General features: G+C 39.7%; 1 protein-coding gene across 1 annotated transcript in view; it reads right to left on the bottom strand.

Moving 5' to 3' along the window:
• TRIQK (triple QxxK/R motif containing) overlaps positions 1-18,061 on the bottom strand; it is a 37,795-nt gene extending 19,734 nt beyond the window's left edge. Inside the window, exons 1-3 of the mRNA XM_059672253.1 lie at positions 17,930-18,061; positions 12,474-12,633; positions 142-223 (exon numbers count right to left, since the gene is read on the bottom strand). Coding sequence (XP_059528236.1) covers positions 142-202 — 61 coding nt within the window. The 5' untranslated portion in view covers positions 203-223; positions 12,474-12,633; positions 17,930-18,061. The remainder of the gene's footprint in view (positions 1-141; positions 224-12,473; positions 12,634-17,929) is intronic.
• Between the last annotated feature and the right edge of the window lie 906 nt (positions 18,062-18,967).

Here is an 18,967-nt window from a genome sequence, read left to right as displayed (position 1 = left end):
AAAACTCTATACGGTCTTTTATTAACCACATTCTGTATGTTATAAGTATTAGGGGAAAGTGATTTTCTTAATACCACATATAATTGCTTTTTTTCTTTATCTGAATTTGCAGAAATGTATCAGAGGAAATTTACCGCTTACCAATTTGCTTTCTGTACTGATCAACAGGAAGTTTTACAGTGGAGACATCTTTTCTACCCATCTTTGATCTCCAAAATGCCTTCTGCAAGGAAAGAAAAAAATTATGATGAAATCCTAAAAAATCCAAAGCACTGTCTACACACTTCCGGAATAATTTATTCCATAAACTTCATTTCTAAAGCAATGGGTAAGTGCCTTTGACTTATTCCCATTAGATATTAGTAAAGAACACAAAATTATTTCAAAAAAATTATCAAGGATACAACTGCTGATAATTAAACTTCCCAATCATTTGTTCTTGGTAACACTCACTTTATCCAGAACTATCAATGCTAATTAAACCACACAGAGAGGACACGTCTGTAAATGTGGAAATAACGTAGTGCTGTGTTTATTCACATGGTTTGAAGCTGCAGGCAAGCTCTTGACAGCGTGTTTCTCTCCAATTACCTCCTCTGCTACACAACGAGGCTGAAGTTTGAATCCCAGGTGCTTCACATGTTATTTTATAGGCATGACACAGGTAACAAAAGCACTTGACTTTGAATTCTAGTTCTGCCTCTCTTCAGTCAACAGTTTAAACTACTACTGCATATTCTAATATTCTTATTCTTACTACATTATAAGCCCTGTTCGATTCAATCTACCACATATCTTTCAGATCCTATTAGTTTTATTGAGTTTAAATATTGCGGCAGAGACAAGCTACTCACCAAAATCCATATTCCCCTTTTCTTCCTGGCACAGAGTTACACTGTAATTCCTAAGCTCAGTGCAAACACGTAACTGAGGTGTTGTTAGCAGAGTATGAATGGAAGTGATGTGTGTCACTTGCAGGCCTGAGCATTAAGATCTCCCTTGTTGAGATCTCCCGTCCCCATCTAATTAGCTAGAATGGAAATGATCCCCAGACAAGCCCTAAGGGTACACTTACAGGAACATAGAACCTTGGTCAGCCTGGGCTGGAGGGGAGTTCTAACTTCTTTACCATCATAGTGCTCTGCTGAAAATGGAATGAACTTCTATTATGGTTGAGCACCTTACATACATTGGTGGGGTCTCATTGCAGACCTAAGAATTCCCGAGTGGCCTGGAAGTTGTTGCTCTGCTTCTAGTAAGGATGCTACTCGATAAAGACTAGGTCTGACAATAATTGACCTGTATTTAAGCAAGGGAATACAGAGCCAGAGAATCTGGAGACTAACAAGGTTGGAAAAGCCAACTTGTAAAAGCCAAATATTTCTATAAAATCAATAAAAGCATATCTTTGGGTTAGGATAAAAACAAAACAAAAACCTGGCCCCCACCCCACCAGCACTTCCACATACCTGTTCCCCTTAACGCCCTAGAAACTCACTTGAATGCCTGACTGGGAAGTTCAGGCTTTTGAGCCATAGCTTTCCCGTTCTCCTTGCTTAGGGCTTTGCCAATAAAGTGACTCTAAGTTCTTCACTGCAGTTCTGTGTTTAGTGTTTGGCTCTTGTGTGCTGCGTAGACTAACTCTCTGTTCAGTAACACAAGCAAATAACTTCTACTGTCAGTATAATCGGCCTTCTTAGTAGTCTCCTGTGCAGCACGTTTCATCATCATGATGGACCAAGACTCCTGTGTGTTTCCCATTCTTCTCTTTCAAAACAGCAGTAATTGTTGGAGGTAAGATGCAGTTATCCTCTGCTTTACCATTATTCATTAGGGGACTAGTGGCCCGGTACATGGATTCGTGCACATTGGCAGGAAATTAGAAGAAATATTTTAATATCGCTATTCGGCCTTTCTCTATTAATAGAAGTGTCAACCAAATTCATGATCGACAATGACAGATCGAAATACATGCATGCGACTGGTGCCAGTGAGAGCTTTATATGTCTCGTGCATGCGCAAGTCAACTTAGCCTTTTATATATATACTTGCTTATATATATAAAAATAAACTTGCTTAATTAGACCTGCTCTCTGATGTAGCTAAACTTTTTCCACCCCAACTTCTCTTTCAGGTAATTTTCAGCAGCACAGCAGTAAATATCAACATGAAGGAGATTATTATTGTAGATCACGCAGGGAGAACAAGAATAAAATATTTAACTGCAGCAGTGTTTGACTATATTCTGCACAGTGAGAAAACCTGAAATCATTTTCAAGTTCCATCATTTCTGACTTCTTTTTAGTTGAGTCAAGTTTCTAAGCTATTTAAATCTCTGTTTTCCAGCTAATGAAAAGAAAATAGGATTCTACCGAGTGTCCTACCTACCTACTCCAGGACTTCTGTGAGGATCAAATGAGATGAGGCACAGGAAAACACTTCACAGACATTTGGTTAAAGTGTGAAATGTTTGCACTTGGCTATGAAAAAACTGCGAGGCTAGTTGTTGGTAGGGAGAGGAAGCTGGGCCTTACCTGGATGGAGGGAAGGACACTTAGCATATTAGCCTTTTATATATATAGATTGGTGAGACTGGGAAAGAGCAGGTAAATTTCATAGTCTGTAAACCTCAAGGAACCACATTCCAGTTTGAGAGGGGAGACCACATTGGCTTCAGATCTTTGACTTTCTCCTGGATGCAACGAATGGGAACTTTAGGATTTCCCTTCTGGGAAGGCAGGAAAGAGGATGTGCATGGCTATTTCATGACAAGAAAGATGGACTATAGGAAAAGCTGTTGGCTACTCAATGAAGTACATGTTCTCTCTTTTGTTTACTGAGCACACTGGACCACATTTTCCAGCTTCCTTTGATGCTAGTTGTGGGCATGTGACTGAGTTTCAGCCAATGAAATATGAGTAAATTAATGTCTGCAACTTATTCATATGCTCCTCATTCATCTGGCTCAAATGGAGGCAACCTCCAGAGTGACACTGAAAAAAATGTGATGAAGACGGCAAACACTACATCCTGGATCCTGAGTGACTGCACAGAAAAGGGCTATTCAACCAACCTGTTTTCCTCTTTCATGCTGACATGAGAACAAGAAATAAACTGTAGCATACGGGCCTCTGTCCTTTTTTGTATCTATTAATTATAGTCAGTAGTATCACCCTAATTAAAACAAACATGTTTAGATGTCTCCATATAAACTGATGTAATTGTCAAGGTATAGTTTTACTAATAAGCATTATTAAGGTTCTCAAATGCCAAATGAATTTGAATGCGTTCAGACCAAACTGTACTGTTCACATATGTATATGGTCACACAGAGCAATGTTAACAATGATCCCACCTAGTACAGTAAAAGGCATCCCCAAATTAATAATTTTTACATATGTATAAGAAAATTATAAACTCAGCAAAAATCCATTTTCCTATTCATAAAAATCTTCATATTTAATATTATGCTAATATTTAAGAATATACAAATGAAGACAAAAGTCAAATTACATTTTCATTCCTCATAAACCATGTAGTTATTAAATACAAGCTAACACATCCTTAAAATTCCAGAAATGAAACCAGGACATCACCTAATCCTATTGTCTCACTTTTAATAATTCAGAACATTAAAAATTAATACTGTTAATATAAATACCATAAAAATGTCAAAATATATACTTATTCATATAGAAACTATTTGCATAGTGTTTTGTATTTCTTAATTGTAAAGAGGAGTCATTTTAATTCATTGTGTGGAGCTAAAAAAATATATCACTTCATTTTAAAAGTTAGGAGAAATGAATAAAACAGAAAAAACATTACTTCCTCTTCAATTTAGTTTTGCTTGTCACCTTTATAGAATAACTTAAGTTTTTAAAAATTACTTACACTATCCACTAAAACAGTCACTCACTATTCTTCCTCCAATTCCTTCCTAGTCATTTAAACCAACATCCTACCAGAGATAACATTTAGAGGCCAGTATTTTATTGATTCATTACACGTAATAAACAATAAAATAAGGGATCCACAGACAATATCTTTTCATCAAAGTAAATTAAATTTCATTTATTTTAAAATGCACTTTAAATAAAAAAATTATACCCCCAAAATCTTAAGAACCTAAATTTTTATAAGGACATACCATCTATGAACAAACACATTTTATATTATGTGAATATTAAAACTTTAAAAGAATTTCAGCCTAGGAAAATTCAAGAGAAACAAATTTTAAATTTTTGTTCCTATTTTTTTTTTTTTTTAGTGGTTGGTAATCCCTAATCAACATGTCAAAAATGTAAAATCTTCATCTTGTCTCTAAAATTATTATATTCTACTAGAGGCCCAGTGCAAGAAATTCATGCATGGGGGAGGGGGTGGCGGGGAGCAGGGGGAGTCTCCTCAGCCCGGCCTGCACCCTCTCACCATCTGGGACCGCTGGCTCCTAACTGCTTGCCTGCCTGCCTGCCTGCCTGCCTGCCTCATTGCCCCTAACCACTCACCTTCCTGCCTCATCGTCCCTAACCATTCTGCCTGCCTGCCTAATCACCCTTAACCCCTCTGCCTGCCTGCCTAATCACCCCTAACCCCTCTGCCTACCTGATCACCCCTAACTGCTGGCCTGCCTCCCTGATCACCCCTAACTGCTCCCCTGACTGCCTGATTGCCCCTAACCATTCTGCCTGCCTGCTTGATCGCGCCTAACTGCTCGCCTGCCTGCTTGATTGCCCCGAACCACCTCTACCTCGGCCCCCGCTGCCACAGCTTCGTCTGGAAGGTCAGTTGGCTGTCTGGTCTAATTAGCATATTATGCTTTTATTATTATAGATTCTTTGAGCAAAATGACATTCTACCAAATTTTAAGATGAAAGTGCCTAGAGAATGCAGGCATGCACAAAGGATTCACAATTTATTAGCTACAACAAACAAGAAGTTAGAAAAGAGATACCCATTCATGTGATGGTGACAACTGTCAGTGCCTCAGACATCTACAACCTCTAAAATAGTCTGACTTTTCTTTGTTCTTCAAAGCCTTACAGTAATCACCATTCTTTTCTATTGCTGTGATGGTTAGACAGCAAACTCCCGAGAAATCCAGGGAGACATTAGCACATACAGCCCCAGTTTCTAATAAGACATCTATTTGCATACAGCATCGGCACAATTTAAAATGTGCTCTGATAGATGCGGAAAGGGAATAACAGATTTATATTAGCATGTACAATACCAAGATTGTTTTCACAATTTGATTCCTTGGAGAGGACATCTCATCACCTTCTTTTACAAAGAACACTACATTCCCTGAGGAACTAACTTGCTCTGATAGCTAAAGCAACTAAAATATGAATTAATAAGAAATATTTATTATTTATGGACATTGCTGTAGGAATAATTTGATTAAATCATCAGAGATTTTAACATTTTTGAAACTTGATAACACATACTTAAGGAAGAAGGTATTAATTTTATTAAATATCTAAAACTGCATATTAAAATAATTCATAATTTCTTATTTAATTAAAACTTTCTACTCTTTAGAACTTTTGAGATTAAAAAGTGTTTTTGTTTTGCCCTGGCTGGGTGGTTCAGTTTTTTAGAATATCATTTAGAGGTTCAGTTTTTTGGAGTATCATCCCAAATACCAAGAGGTTGTATGTTCAATCCCCTGATGGGGCAAATATGGGAGGTAATTGATATTTCTCTCACATCAATGTTTCTATCTCTTTCTCAAAATAAATCAATAAACATGTTCTCAGTTGAGGAATAAAAAAAAGTGTTTTTGTTTTTAATATCCTTTCTTAAAATGGTTTTGCACATTAAAAAGTTGTTAACACCATTAGTAATCAGCAAAATGCAAATTAAAATTAAAATTTAGGTACCACTATACACCCACTAGAATGGTTCAAATAAAGATTAACTATACACAAAATAATTGGGAGGATGTGAAACAACTGAAACTCTGATACATTATTAAAAAATAATAAAAGAAAATTAAAAATTAAAAAATGGAATTTCCTTATGACCCAGAGATTCCATTTCTGGGAATATATCCAAAGAAACCAGAAGCACGGATTCAAGAGAATGTATGCACCCCTATGTTCACTGCAGCATTATTTACAATAGTCAAGATTTGGAAGCAGCCCAAGTGACCATCAGATGAGTTGATAAAAAAACTGTGGTACATTTAGACAACGGAATTCTACTCAGACAAAAAAAAGAAGGGAATCTTACCTTTTGTGACAACATGGATGGACCTGGAGAGTATTATGCTAAGCGAAATAAGCCAGTCAGAGAAAGACAAATACCATATGATTTCACTTATATGTGGCATCTAATGAGCAAAATAAACAAAATAGAAACAGATTCATAAATACAGAGAACAGTCTGACAGCTTTCAGAAGGAGTTTGGGGGGTTGGGTGAAAAAGTAAAGAGGTAAGCAAAAAGAAAACAAGCAAACATCCTCCTAGACATGGACAGCAGTACAGTGATTGCCAGAGGGAAAGGTGGTAAGGAAGTAGCAGAGGGTAAAGGGGATATAAATGGTGATGGAAGGAGACCTGACTTTGGGTGGTGAGCACGCAATACAATACCTATATATATAAAACCCTAATGTGCAAATAGACCAAACAGCGGAACAACCGAACCACTGGTTGCTGTGACGTGCGCTGACCACCAGGGGGCGTGCGCGGAACATGGCGGGCGTCGGCCATGGTGGGATGGTGGAGCAGGTGAGTGGGGGCGCCAGACCAAGGCAGGGTGCCGGTCGCTGTCATCGGGGCAAGCCGCTGGTGGTTACTGAAAATTCTTTGCCCCCATGCGCTGAGGTCCCACCAGGCGCTCGCACCCGCTGCTGGCACCCAGCGATGGCCCCGATCGCTCGGCACTGTCAGCAGGTGCAAGCAGTGGCTGCCAGCACCGATCACCCCTCAGAGCTTCTCCATCTCCCCCTGCTCCTGAGGGACGATCGGGGCAACAGATGCCTCTCGCACCTGCTGCTGGCGCCAGCCCCAATCCCACCTACTGCAGTCAGATGGGACTGGGGGCCATGGCGGGAGGGGCCAGGTGGGGGCGTGGAGGATGGGCTGAGACCCGCCCCTGTGCTCACTGCAGCTTTGTGGCCCACAGTTCCTTTCAAGGTGCGTGAATTCATGCACTGGGCCCCTCATATACACATAATGTATTATAGAACTGTACACCTGAAACCTATATGATTTTATTTACCAATGTTACCCCAATACATTCAATAAAAATGTTAAGAAATTAAACAATAATAAGTGTGGGAAAGAGAACGTATTTAAAGAAATAAAATAAAATAGGGATATCATCCAAGTGGGACTGATCTAATATCAGCACTTTCAATCTAGAGGTCAGAGTCAGAGAAGTCAGAGAAATTCAAAGTGAAAGGGATATGATGCACAAGAAATTCTCTACTGCTGATTGGGGCCACATTGCAAGAAATGTGTATGGCCTGGAAAAGGTTAGTCAGACAAAGAGGGAATGAGGACACCAGTCCTACAACCACAAGGAAATAAATCCAGCCATCAACCTACATGAGCTTAGAAATGGATTCTTCCAGAGAGCCTTGAACAGCCTGGTTGGCATTTGATTTCAGGTCTGTAAGACCCTGAGCAGAAGACATTATGTTGGCCTACTGATCTATAAACTTAGTGGTAAGTTGTTTCCACTAAGTTTTTTTTTATAAATATATTTTATTGATTTTTTTACAGAGAGGAAGGGAGAGGGATAGAGAGTTAGAAACATCAATGAGAGAGGAACATCGACCAACTGCCTCCTGCACACTCCCTACTGGGGATGTGCCCGCAACCAAGGTACATGCCCTTGACCGGAATCGAACCCGGGACCCTTCAGTCCACAGGCCAAGGCTCTATCCACTGAGCCAAACCAGTCAGGGCTTACTAAGTTTATGATAATTTGTTATGTGGCAATAGAAGCTAATACACACCTGAAACCTAATGGTAGGTTTCATAGATTTAAGCAATATTCTAGTCTTCATGATGATACTGTAAATAATTTAGATGTGAGTGCTAAAAAGCAACATAAACTTTTAAATAATATTTTTGGTTTCAATTATTAAAAAGGAAAAATATACAAGTCTGACATAATCATATTTCATATTCAGGAAGGTAATATCTGTAAATAGTGAAACTATTTAATTTGACATGCAAGCTATGTAAGTTATCTCTACATGAATCCACAATCACATTTATTCACAATAAATCAATATATTTATTATAAAAATACTCTAGAAAATTTGTTATGTGTAGGCACATATACAGTACATATAAATACAAAGATAGTATGTGTGTACAGGCACAGACATTCATCCTAGTGCTATCTTGTGGTCAAAGAAATAGCTCCATGCATTAAGTTTAGAGCATAAAGTATAATTAATTTTCAGTTAAATAATAAAGTTTCTAAAACAGGGGTGGGCAAACTTTTTGACTCAAGGGCCACAATGGGTTCTTAAACTGGATCGGAGGGCTAGAACAAAGGCATGGATGGAGTGTTTGTTGAACTAATATAAATTCAAAGTAAACATCATTACATAAAAGGGTACGGTCTTTTTTTTTTTTTTTTTAGTTTTATTCATTTCAAACGGGCCGGATCCGGCCCGCGGGCCGTAGTTTGCCCACGGCTGTTCTAAAACATATCCAGAGAAATAGCATCATTTGTGATAAAATATAGAGGCAAAGAATAGAAAATAAAAAGAAGAAAATTATATCTTATAGTAAATAATCCTATATAATAAAAGCCTAATATGCTAAGTGTCCAGTGGTCTGTTCAACCAATCAAAGTGTAATATGCTAATGATATGCTAAGGCCGCTCAACCACTCGCTATGATGTGCACTGACCACCAGGGAGCAGAGAGTTGATCAGTCGACCAGTTGTTATCACATGCACTGCCCACCAGGGGGCAGATGCTCCAACCAGTAGGTTAGCTTGCTGCTGGGGTTCAGCCAATCTGGACTGAGCAAGACAGGCCGGACACGCCCTGGAGTCCTCCCTCAGTCCCTCCCCGGCCTCAATCGTGCACCAGTGGGGTCCCTCAGCCTGGCCTGTGCCCTCTCGCAATCAGGACCCCTTGGAGGATGTGGGAGAGATGGTTTTGACCCAATCCTGCTCAATGCAGGAGCTGCCCCCTGGTGGTCAGTGCGCTCCCACAGGGGGAGCACTGCTCAGCCAGAAGCTGGGCTCACGGCTGGTGAGTACAGCGGTGGTGGTGGGAGCCTCTCCCAGCTCCACAGCAGCACTAAGGATGTCCAACTGCGAGCTTAGGGCCACTCCCCGCAGGAAGCAGGCCTATGCCATCAGTTGGACATCCCCCAAGGGCTCCCAGACTGTGAGAGGGTGCAGGCCAGGCTGAGGGACACCACCCCACCGAGTGCACGAATTTCGTGCACCGGGCCTCTAGTGTAATTATATAAGAGAACAGAAAATGTTAATTTCCCAATGTAACAGATGCTCAAGGAAGAATGAAAATGACTAAATTATCAAAATGGAAAATTAGAAAGTGGTTTATTCAATACATAGGCTAACTCTGAATGAAAATCTCCTGCATACCTAGAATACACTGATAAAATGAAAATGATGAGTAAATTATTTCTCAACTGTGATATATCTAGGAAATAGCTCAGTGAGAAAACAGCATACAAACAGAAAAATTCACAGACAGAAGCAAAAGAAAAAACTGTTTACACTGTATTCACATGAAAAATCAAACATCACTCTTTCACATTCTAACAATCCCCACCTCCTCAGCTACAGAAAGAAAAACAAGCCATGGCTTTAATATAATATTTTTTTCCAACCTAAAACAGCTGCAAAAAAATAAATCTTGTTGGAGATAAGCCTGTTATAAATATCAACACTCCCTTTAAATAAGGGAGTCCAGTTTTCATACCATCTGCCTCTTTTTAAAAGGGAAAACATAGGAAAATCATAAACCAGAACATTGTTTGAAATAAGGCATTTAAAAATGAATGCAGTAAAAAGGCTATGAATGACTCTGAGCCCCTGTCTTTGAAACTGTCCTGTTTACCTCAGATCAGAAAGTGGGATTTCATGAAAGTAAACAACTCTTACTCCATTGTAAAACCTGCCTGAAGTAATGAACAAAGACCAAAAGAGTATTCTCTGTAATGTGCCACACACACCACTGTTGATTTTTTAACTACAATTGTGTGACTTTTCTTATATCCACTTTTTCCAAAACTTTATTACAGCCCATTCAAATATGCTCATGTCACTGTATTTAAGTACAAAAAAAATTGTTACTAACAGAACTGGACTCTTCTGTTAGTACAGGTTCTATCCTCTGCAAAAATCATTCCTATGCCTCACTCAACAAAGTGGTTCTAATACTCGAGTTTGGATTTTATCTTAAAACCTTCTTTCTTCTTTTGCCCTTGATTATTTTTCATTCTTTGTTAACGACCTTGTGATTGAACATTTTAATTTTTTCTCTACCACATCATTACTACTTCAGTAATTAAGTCCATAAACCATATTCATTATTGAACTCCTAAAAGCATTCACCAAAAAACACACACACACAAAAAAAACAAAAAACAAAAGTGGATTAATGCGAGATGGGTTGTCCAAGTAGAGGTGTTCAGACTAGTACACTAGCTATGCCTACATAAAGGAATATGCAGTACGGTGACACTCCCGTAGCTTAAAGAAAGAGGAAGAAGCATAAGGTGGAGAAAAATAGCATCCTCTATTTTAAACATAAATGTAAATGTTTAGTCCATTTTCTCAATTCCAGTGGCAGGACTCTGAAAAGCTACTGAAACAAAGGCACCTAGGGCATATTTCATCCTCCTTCTCCCCCTGCCTCTTTTTCTCACTCACACACAAAGACACCCCTCTATATTGCAAACAAAACAAAAAAATTAAATCACTTAATCATGAGCATTTGCAGTTATTTTAAAGGGCTAAGACTGCACTTAAGTGTGTCCTTCATAGGAAAAATATGTCCTAAGACATTTTTTAAATTTAATTTTATTCTGTTTTAACGATGGACCACCTAGGCCTGTAATTATACATACATGTTATTTTACAAATGATAAATGACATTTAATTGCTTTCTTGGAATGCTGAAACTTCAGTGTATGAGGAGGAAAGAAGGAGATTTCTTCAACGTAATGGTCAATAATATTTAATCTCAAATTAATTATTTAAAATAACCATTTTACAGCAATCAATATTTCATCTTTTTTGTAATTTGATGTAGGTACTATAAATGACTGAACAATTAGATTATCGGTGTTACAATAGAAAAGCAATTTACCTTAGACCTATCAACTATTTGCTTAAAAGTAAAAGGCTTTTCTTCATATTACATTTAGTCTACTGTTTATTTTCTAACTTCCTTCCACTAGAATGTAGTAACACAGGAGCAGGGATCTTTGTTTCATTCACTGAAGAATCCAAACAATATGGCATATAGTAGATACTCAATTTTAAGTAAATATTCTCAAGACAGTTAACTTAAACATCCATGTTATGCTTAATTATTATAAAATATAAAAACAATTTGAGTTTTAAAATATTACCATAAATTTTCTTTTATGAGAATATGAGCCTAATTAACTCTTTTCCTTTCTGGTTCTGTGACTTTTTATTTTTTTTGTTTTTTTACTAGATTTATTGGGGTAACATTGGTTAATAAGATTATATAGGTTTCTTTCTTTTTAAATATATTTTATTGATTTTTTTTACAGAGAGGAAGGGAGAGGGATAGAGAGTGGATTTTATATATATATATATATATATAAACATTGATGAGAGAGAAATATCGATCAGCTGCCTCCTGCACACCCTCTACTGGGGATGTGCCTGCAACCAAGGTACATGGCCTTGACCAGAATCGAACCTAGGACCCTCAGTCTGCAGGCCAACGCTCTACCCACTGAGCCAAACCGGTTAGGGCTATATAGGTTTCTATAATACATTTCTAACAATAATATGCATACTGCATTGTGTGCCCACCACCCAAAGTCAAATGATCTTCTTTATCATACATCTGACCCCTTTACCCTTTAGTACACCACCTCCCTTCCCTCTGGCAACCATCACACTGTCTGTGCCCATGAGTTCTTGTTTGTTTTTCTTGTTTACTCATTTGTTGCTTTCAGGTTTATAGCCACAGGAGTGAAACTTGATGGTTCTTACATGTTGGTTCTGATTTATTTTGCTTAGCATGATATTCCCAAGATCCATCCATGTTGTCACAAATGGCAGTATTTCATCTTTTCTTATGGCCAAAGACGACAAAATAACACAAGTAAAATCATTTTTACATTGTTATACTGCTTTTCATAAGAAAAAACAACATTCTGAAGCCAGAAGCAAACAAACCAAAACAAGAAAAACAAAGTCAAATAAAACAAACCACAAGTCAAACAACCTTTCGCCAAACGTTAAAGCAAATACACACACCTTGCGTTGTGTTCTTGACACTGCCAGGTCTGAGCTCTGGAAAGCTGCCAAGGGCTAAGGTGTTTCCAAAGGCAAGATTTTTACCGAGGAAGCTGTGCTCCCATTCCTCGCAAATTCAACTCCAGATACCAATAATAATACTCCTAGTCGCCTTCTCTTACTGGAAGTCAAAATATAACATCAACATTAAATGGATCATCTGCAGTTCCCTAATTGTCCACAAAACAGAATCACTGTGGTAGCATTTTCCAAAAGCTCTTTTCAGGTGTGCTAATTCTATTCCATGTTCAATTGGATTGTTTCTACGGCCAGAAATACTTGGAAAATGTTGCATAATATGCCCCTTTTTTTCACAAGACACACTTTCATAAAAAGGCTTTGAGCTGTGCTATAAGAGAAAATCCTATTTAAATGTATGTAATCCAGTGTGTCCCAAATTTACTTAAGCGAAGACCCCTTTCTACTGTAATAAATAGTAATGTTATTTTTGCACATTATACTTTACGAACAGTACACGGTATAGCAAATATCTGAAAGGTAGTGAAAGATGCTTCCACAGTATTTTAAAGGTGAATATGAATGTAAAGAGACCAATACAAATTTATTTTCTGTATTGCAAGGTGTAGAGTTGACCTATAAAAATAACGATATTTATTCAAACATAAACTTTTCAGTATATGTTAATTTTTAAACTAAATGTTCATTTAAAGAGCAACAAGGAAAATAATCAAATAATGTATGATTTACTCATTTTTGTTCAATGAGTATTTACTAAATAACTATCATGTGCCAGCCACGAAATTATTTCTTGTTTATGCGACATCTGCTCTCATCTAGTTGAATATCAAATTTAAATGGTTCCAAACACTATGTAATAATAACAATAATAATACCAACTCAAAACATAACCCCAAATATTTGAAAGCACAAGTTTTACTCATTCTAATCATACCATTAAATAATGGCTTATCATTTGTAGACTAATATTAAATAGTGATAATAATCCAGGTCAAGCATCATAATATAAAAGCACAGTCTTCTTTTAAAAATGTGCTGCAAAAGAATGAAGTTGAACTCCTACTTCACAGCATCTACAAAATTTAGCACAAAAAATCAACTAAAAAAAAAAAATCAGAGACCTAGATGCAAAGGCTGAACATATTAAATGCTTAGAAGCAAATATAGTAGTAAAATTTCATGACCTTAGGTTAGGCAACAGTTTATTAGACACAACACAAGCTCCTATCATTTATCAAACTGTTTCCACCTTTCGATTCAACAAAACAGTATTAGTTAAACCTCCCAGTACAGAGTTTAACATTTCAAAAGTAAGAGGTAAGCTAAGAAATCACATTTTCTTTTTCATGAAAACATACATCTATCTCTATTGTTGTAAACAGACTTAACATTTCTATTGTATACAAGAGGATTACATGTATGTAATATGGATAAAAAAAACTTGGCTCTAAGGCTCTATGATCCTTATCTGTTAAGTAAAAAGTATCCTGAGGATATCAGATATGATAAAATGTGTATTACTATTTTCAATTATCATTTTAGCCATTCTGAAAGAATAAAAATAACTATATTATAAGCAGAATGTTCACTAAGACCTTCACACTTAGAGCCAAATCTACTGATATCAAAAACATGGAGATATCTATATCTATCTATCTATCTAGAGAGAGAGAGAGAGAGAGAGAGAGAGAGACAGAGACAGAGACTGATTGACTAGGGGGGAAAGACTAGCTTCGTGTTTCTACATGAAGGAACTTCCACTAGAAGTGTGGTCCTTAACAGAGATGTTTTTGGCCTTGAAGTAGGAGAAAATTCTTTGAGCTGGTGGATCTCAACATAAATCAACATAAATATTTAGCATCCCTAAACTGCAGGGTCTCAAAGCCAGTAAAGTGTTTTGAAGACATTGTTATTTAAGATCACCTCCACATATTTCAAATGGCCCAGAGGTATCACCCAGGATGGAAAGCTGGAGCAGTCTTGGCCGTCCACTCCTTATTCACAGCTTCTCAACAAGAATTATCAGAATGGTGGCAGAAATCCATTGGTCCATATTATTCCAATAGGTAGAGATTATAGACCTGTAAACACTAAAGGTTTGCTTGCTCGCCCCCCCCTTCCCCACTCCCCCGCTATCCCCCACTCCCAGCCCCAACAATTCAGAGCCAAACTCTAGGTGAGTGTATCTGTTCTGCACAACGAAATTTCCTCTCAGCTGGATCAAGTCTAGGTTCTGATAAACGGAATGGAAGCAGTAGAAGGCAGGAGTTACTAGTTCTCCCATCTAGTCTCCCATCTAAAACAATACGCCCAATGGGCTCTTTGGTAACAAAACTGATATGGCAAACTCCACCTGTTTGTTCACAAACCCAAGAGAAGAAAAGAGCTATTAGTTACTAATCCCCGAAAAACTGTAATTCTCTCATCTATTTGTCCCTACTCCACGTTCTCCACCAGAAATGAACTGAGTAAAGAACGGAATAGTTAAGTACTTGGTAAAAACAAGACAACAGGCCCAAAATGGGGTTGCTCATGCTAAGCCCCACATCACCAAACCAAGACAAATACAAGTTCAGCTCTCCCAGAAATGGAATCTTAAACCCTCTTATCAGGAATCACCTGACCAGCACTAACTAGTTAGGTAATCTGCCTGAGAGGCCCCTGCCAGCTCCCAAAGGAGAGCAACTTGCAATAACCAACCCACGTGTTGGCCAGTACAAATCCCTTGTTCCCACTCCCCTCTATGCAGAAGGCTCTCATTTTGTACAGCCCCTCAGAGCCCCTTTCCTATCTGCAGACTGAATGCTGCCCAAGTCAAACCAATTTTTGCTCAAATAAGCTCTCAACATTTTCAATATGTCTCAGTTTATCTTTTAACAAACTAAACCGTTTGAATAAAATTATGTGTTAAAGAAACAATTATTTAATGACATATTTACTGATGCCCACTTTTATTGATAAAGCTGGATAAAGGAACTTCAGCAAAGAAAAAAAACTATTTTTAGTCTTCTATTTTAAAATAGAAATCAGGAAAAGAGCCACACTGGAACCATCCCTAATATGTTTTTAGGCACAGGAAATTAAAATGCTATGTAAGATTGTTCACTTAAATTTAAGAAAAGAGTTTTAGGAGTCAGGTAAGGATATTCCAGTGGCAAATACTAAATGTAACCAACTTTCCTTTGTCCAGAATGGACTTCGATTTAAGAGAAAATTTATGTATTTAATGTTTACTTCAAAAATACAACTTAATCTTTTCCCAAAGTATTTGATACATTCTCTCTTCACTTCCTTAAATATAGAAATATGGTTTCAGAGAATGATCAAAGGGCATTTTGGAATAAAATACAGCTGACATGGTTTTGAAAGATGATAACAATTTCTTGAACATTGGTAGTTCCTGTTTGTTAAATGTTTGTTTGTTTTTTGCTTTGTTTGTTTTTTAATCCTCAGCCGAGGATATTTTTCCATTCATTTTTAGAGAGAGTGGAAGAGACAGAGAGAAATATTGATGTGAGAGAAACACATCAATTGGTTGCCTCCTGCAAGAGCCCTGACCAGGGCCCGGGCCCAGGAGGAGCCTAAGCTCTATCCACTGAGCTAAACCAGCTAGGGCTGTTAAATGTTTTTAAAAAAGAAACAGAAAACAGACTGGGGATTGGCTGAAGACCTTGAATTAAGATAAACTATGGTAGAGAAAAAAAATACCCAATTCTGCTCCTGGCTATGTAGCTTTGGACATAAGTTACCCAGTCTCTCTGTGGGGTAAAGGAAAGAGTAATTTCCTTATGTCTTAAGAACTTGATAGAAAACACATGTTCTTAATCCAGCTTCCACTTACTCTTCAAATTGTGTCTAAGAGTAGAGTCACTAGCTTTCCTTGGCATCTCAAAGTGGTATACGTTACTGAAAAGACTATTCATCACTGGATTACAAAGTACTCTTTTCCAAAACTTTCGTGATATGCATATTCTTGAATAAAAAAACTAGTGATGTCAAGGGGGGAAAGGTGTCATGCGGAACATTCCTGGTGCTCCCTAACCAGAACCAATCAACAATGGCGGGATGAATGGGTTTCTCCCCCATTTCTAAATAACTCCAAGATGAAGTTTGAGAAATGCTATAAGCAGATGGATCACAATCACGTGTGTTTACACATTCAGATCATACAGACTAATGGAGAGGTTAAACGTGTAATCAATAACACTTTACATCTGTGTAGATGATTGCTTTGAAGCTACTTTCACAACCCATTGTCTTCCTTACATCTTAGGGACCAAGGGCACACAAGCATCCTCACTTGATCGAGAACCATCGTGTGCTTTCTGGCCCGAGGACCGACATTCCCTAGCCCGGCCAGCTTCCTGCTCTGGGCCACCGTCCTTCCCGGTGTCAACACGCTGTAAAGGCTTCCTTCTTGGAGATGCATCCAGGAAGCCGAGCAGAAGGAAACAGAAGCAGACTTTTAGCTCCTTTGTTCTCTCTCAGGAATGTTTGTTCTGCCGAATCAGGTGGGGCCAGGTGACGCGAGCAAAGAAGAGGTAGTTATTTGTGGTTACCATCTCAAAGTTAATCATTTAATATGGGCCAATGAAGCTACTATCACCCCTCCCCACAGCAGGAACCGAAAGGGAGATCACACATATATTGGCCACGAAAGCATTGCCTCAACTTCCCGAAAAGCTCTTTGACACAAAGGGGCAGCAGCAAGAAAAAGAATTCCGGAGAATAGAAACCAGACCTACTCTGCTCCTGGTCCTAGTCACCCACGTGGGCACCAACACCCTGTGGGCTCAGGGGTTCATCCATCACCCGGAAAAGACACCCCTAAACCCCATCATCACCCCCCCAAACCCCCAATAAAACCACCTCTCGCTACCTACAGCTCTTCTCTGCACAGGTCTTGGTCGGCAGATACTTGTTGATTAAGAAAGGAAGGCGGGGAGGAGTGTGGAGGGGCGTAAAATGGCAAAAGAAGGCCTTTGAGCTTGAACTCTAGACCCCAGAGAACGGAAAAATAAAATAAACCGACGCCAATGACCCGACAACACAAAGGAGCCGGCCGGCCTGGGAGGTGGGCGGGGCCCGGCTGTCAGAGCCCAGCAGGCCCCGCCCCTCCACGCAGGCAGAGCGGAAGCCGCGCGTTCCTTAGCAACCGTGGAGGCCACGCCCACCTCGGCCCCGAGTCCGCGCCGGTTATTCCCACCCGCGGTCCCTAAGTCGCCACCATCCCCCCGGGGTATCCCGAGGCCCGGTTCCTCCTCTCCCAGAGGCTCCCTCAGCCCAGCCCGCCCCGCGCCGCCCCCGGGAGCGGAGAGGCCGTCTCTAAGACGCTTTGGGGGCCCGCCGAGGAGGTGCGCCCGCCTTCAGTCCCGGACCCCGAGCTTCCGGGCAGGGCCTGCCCGCCTCCCAGCCTCGCCCTCGCCGGACACACACACCTCAGCTCAGCCGAGGCGAGGGCCGACACACTTCGGGACCGGCTGCAAACGGTGCCCAGGGAGGGTCCTGTCACTGAGAGGCAGTGGCTGCGCGAGCCGGCGGCAGGCACACTTCCACCCCCGGAGAGCGGGACTGAAGGGGGCGGGGCCCCAGGGGCGGGGGCGGGGCCAGTCCTCAGCCCGCGCTCCCATTGGCCGGTCTCTCTCCCGCCTCTGGGCCGTCCTGGAGGACGCCAATGCGTCTTCCCTGAGGCCTGAGCGTATTTTGGACCTGAATCCTAGGTTCAGATACCGACCTGGAAATGAGACTGTAGAAATTTAAGATAAGGACACCGCCCAGATGGTGTGGCTCAATGGTTAAGCATCGCCCTATGAACCAGGCGGTCAGGGCACGTGCCTGGGTTGTGGGCTCCAGCCCCAGTGTGGGGTGTGCAGGAGGCTGCAGGTCCATGATTCTCTCTCATCATTGATGTCTCTCTCTCCCTCTCCCTTCCTCTCTGAAATCAATAAAAATATATTTTTTTAAAAAAATAAGGACACCTACTTGTGTTATAAGTATAAAACACGAAAGTACGTTCCTTCCATCATTGAAAACTTGTCATCATCCAGTCTCCAGGGAGCACCCTGGATGCAAGTCCGCGCACACTCACCCATTCAAGCCTTGAAGATGCATCACCATAGGAAAGGTGGTTCCTGAAACATGACCAGCAACTGAGGGTTGGAGGAAGGTCCAGGAGTCCAATTTCACATCTACAAAATCCGTTGGAAAACATTTGACAATTGAATCGTGTACACATTGTACTCATGTCATCCTCACAACACCCAACGAGATATATTATTATCCACAGGCTACAAATGATGAAACTGAGGTTCAGAAAAGTTACCTTTATTCAATAAGTTAACTAATGAAAAAGTGCCTGGAGTCATTATTTTTATACTTGTGGTACATTCAATTTAAAAATATTTCAAAAACTCATACAACTTCCAATTTAATTTTTCTCTTGCTCAACTGTCACTTTCCTTTAGGCCAGTCCAGTA

Source organism: Myotis daubentonii, chromosome 17 (assembly GCF_963259705.1).
Source record: "Myotis daubentonii chromosome 17, mMyoDau2.1, whole genome shotgun sequence".
Lineage (NCBI taxonomy): Eukaryota > Metazoa > Chordata > Mammalia > Chiroptera > Vespertilionidae > Myotis > Myotis daubentonii.
Note: the sequence above shows the minus strand (reverse complement) of the source record. Positions and strands in the feature narration are given on the sequence as shown.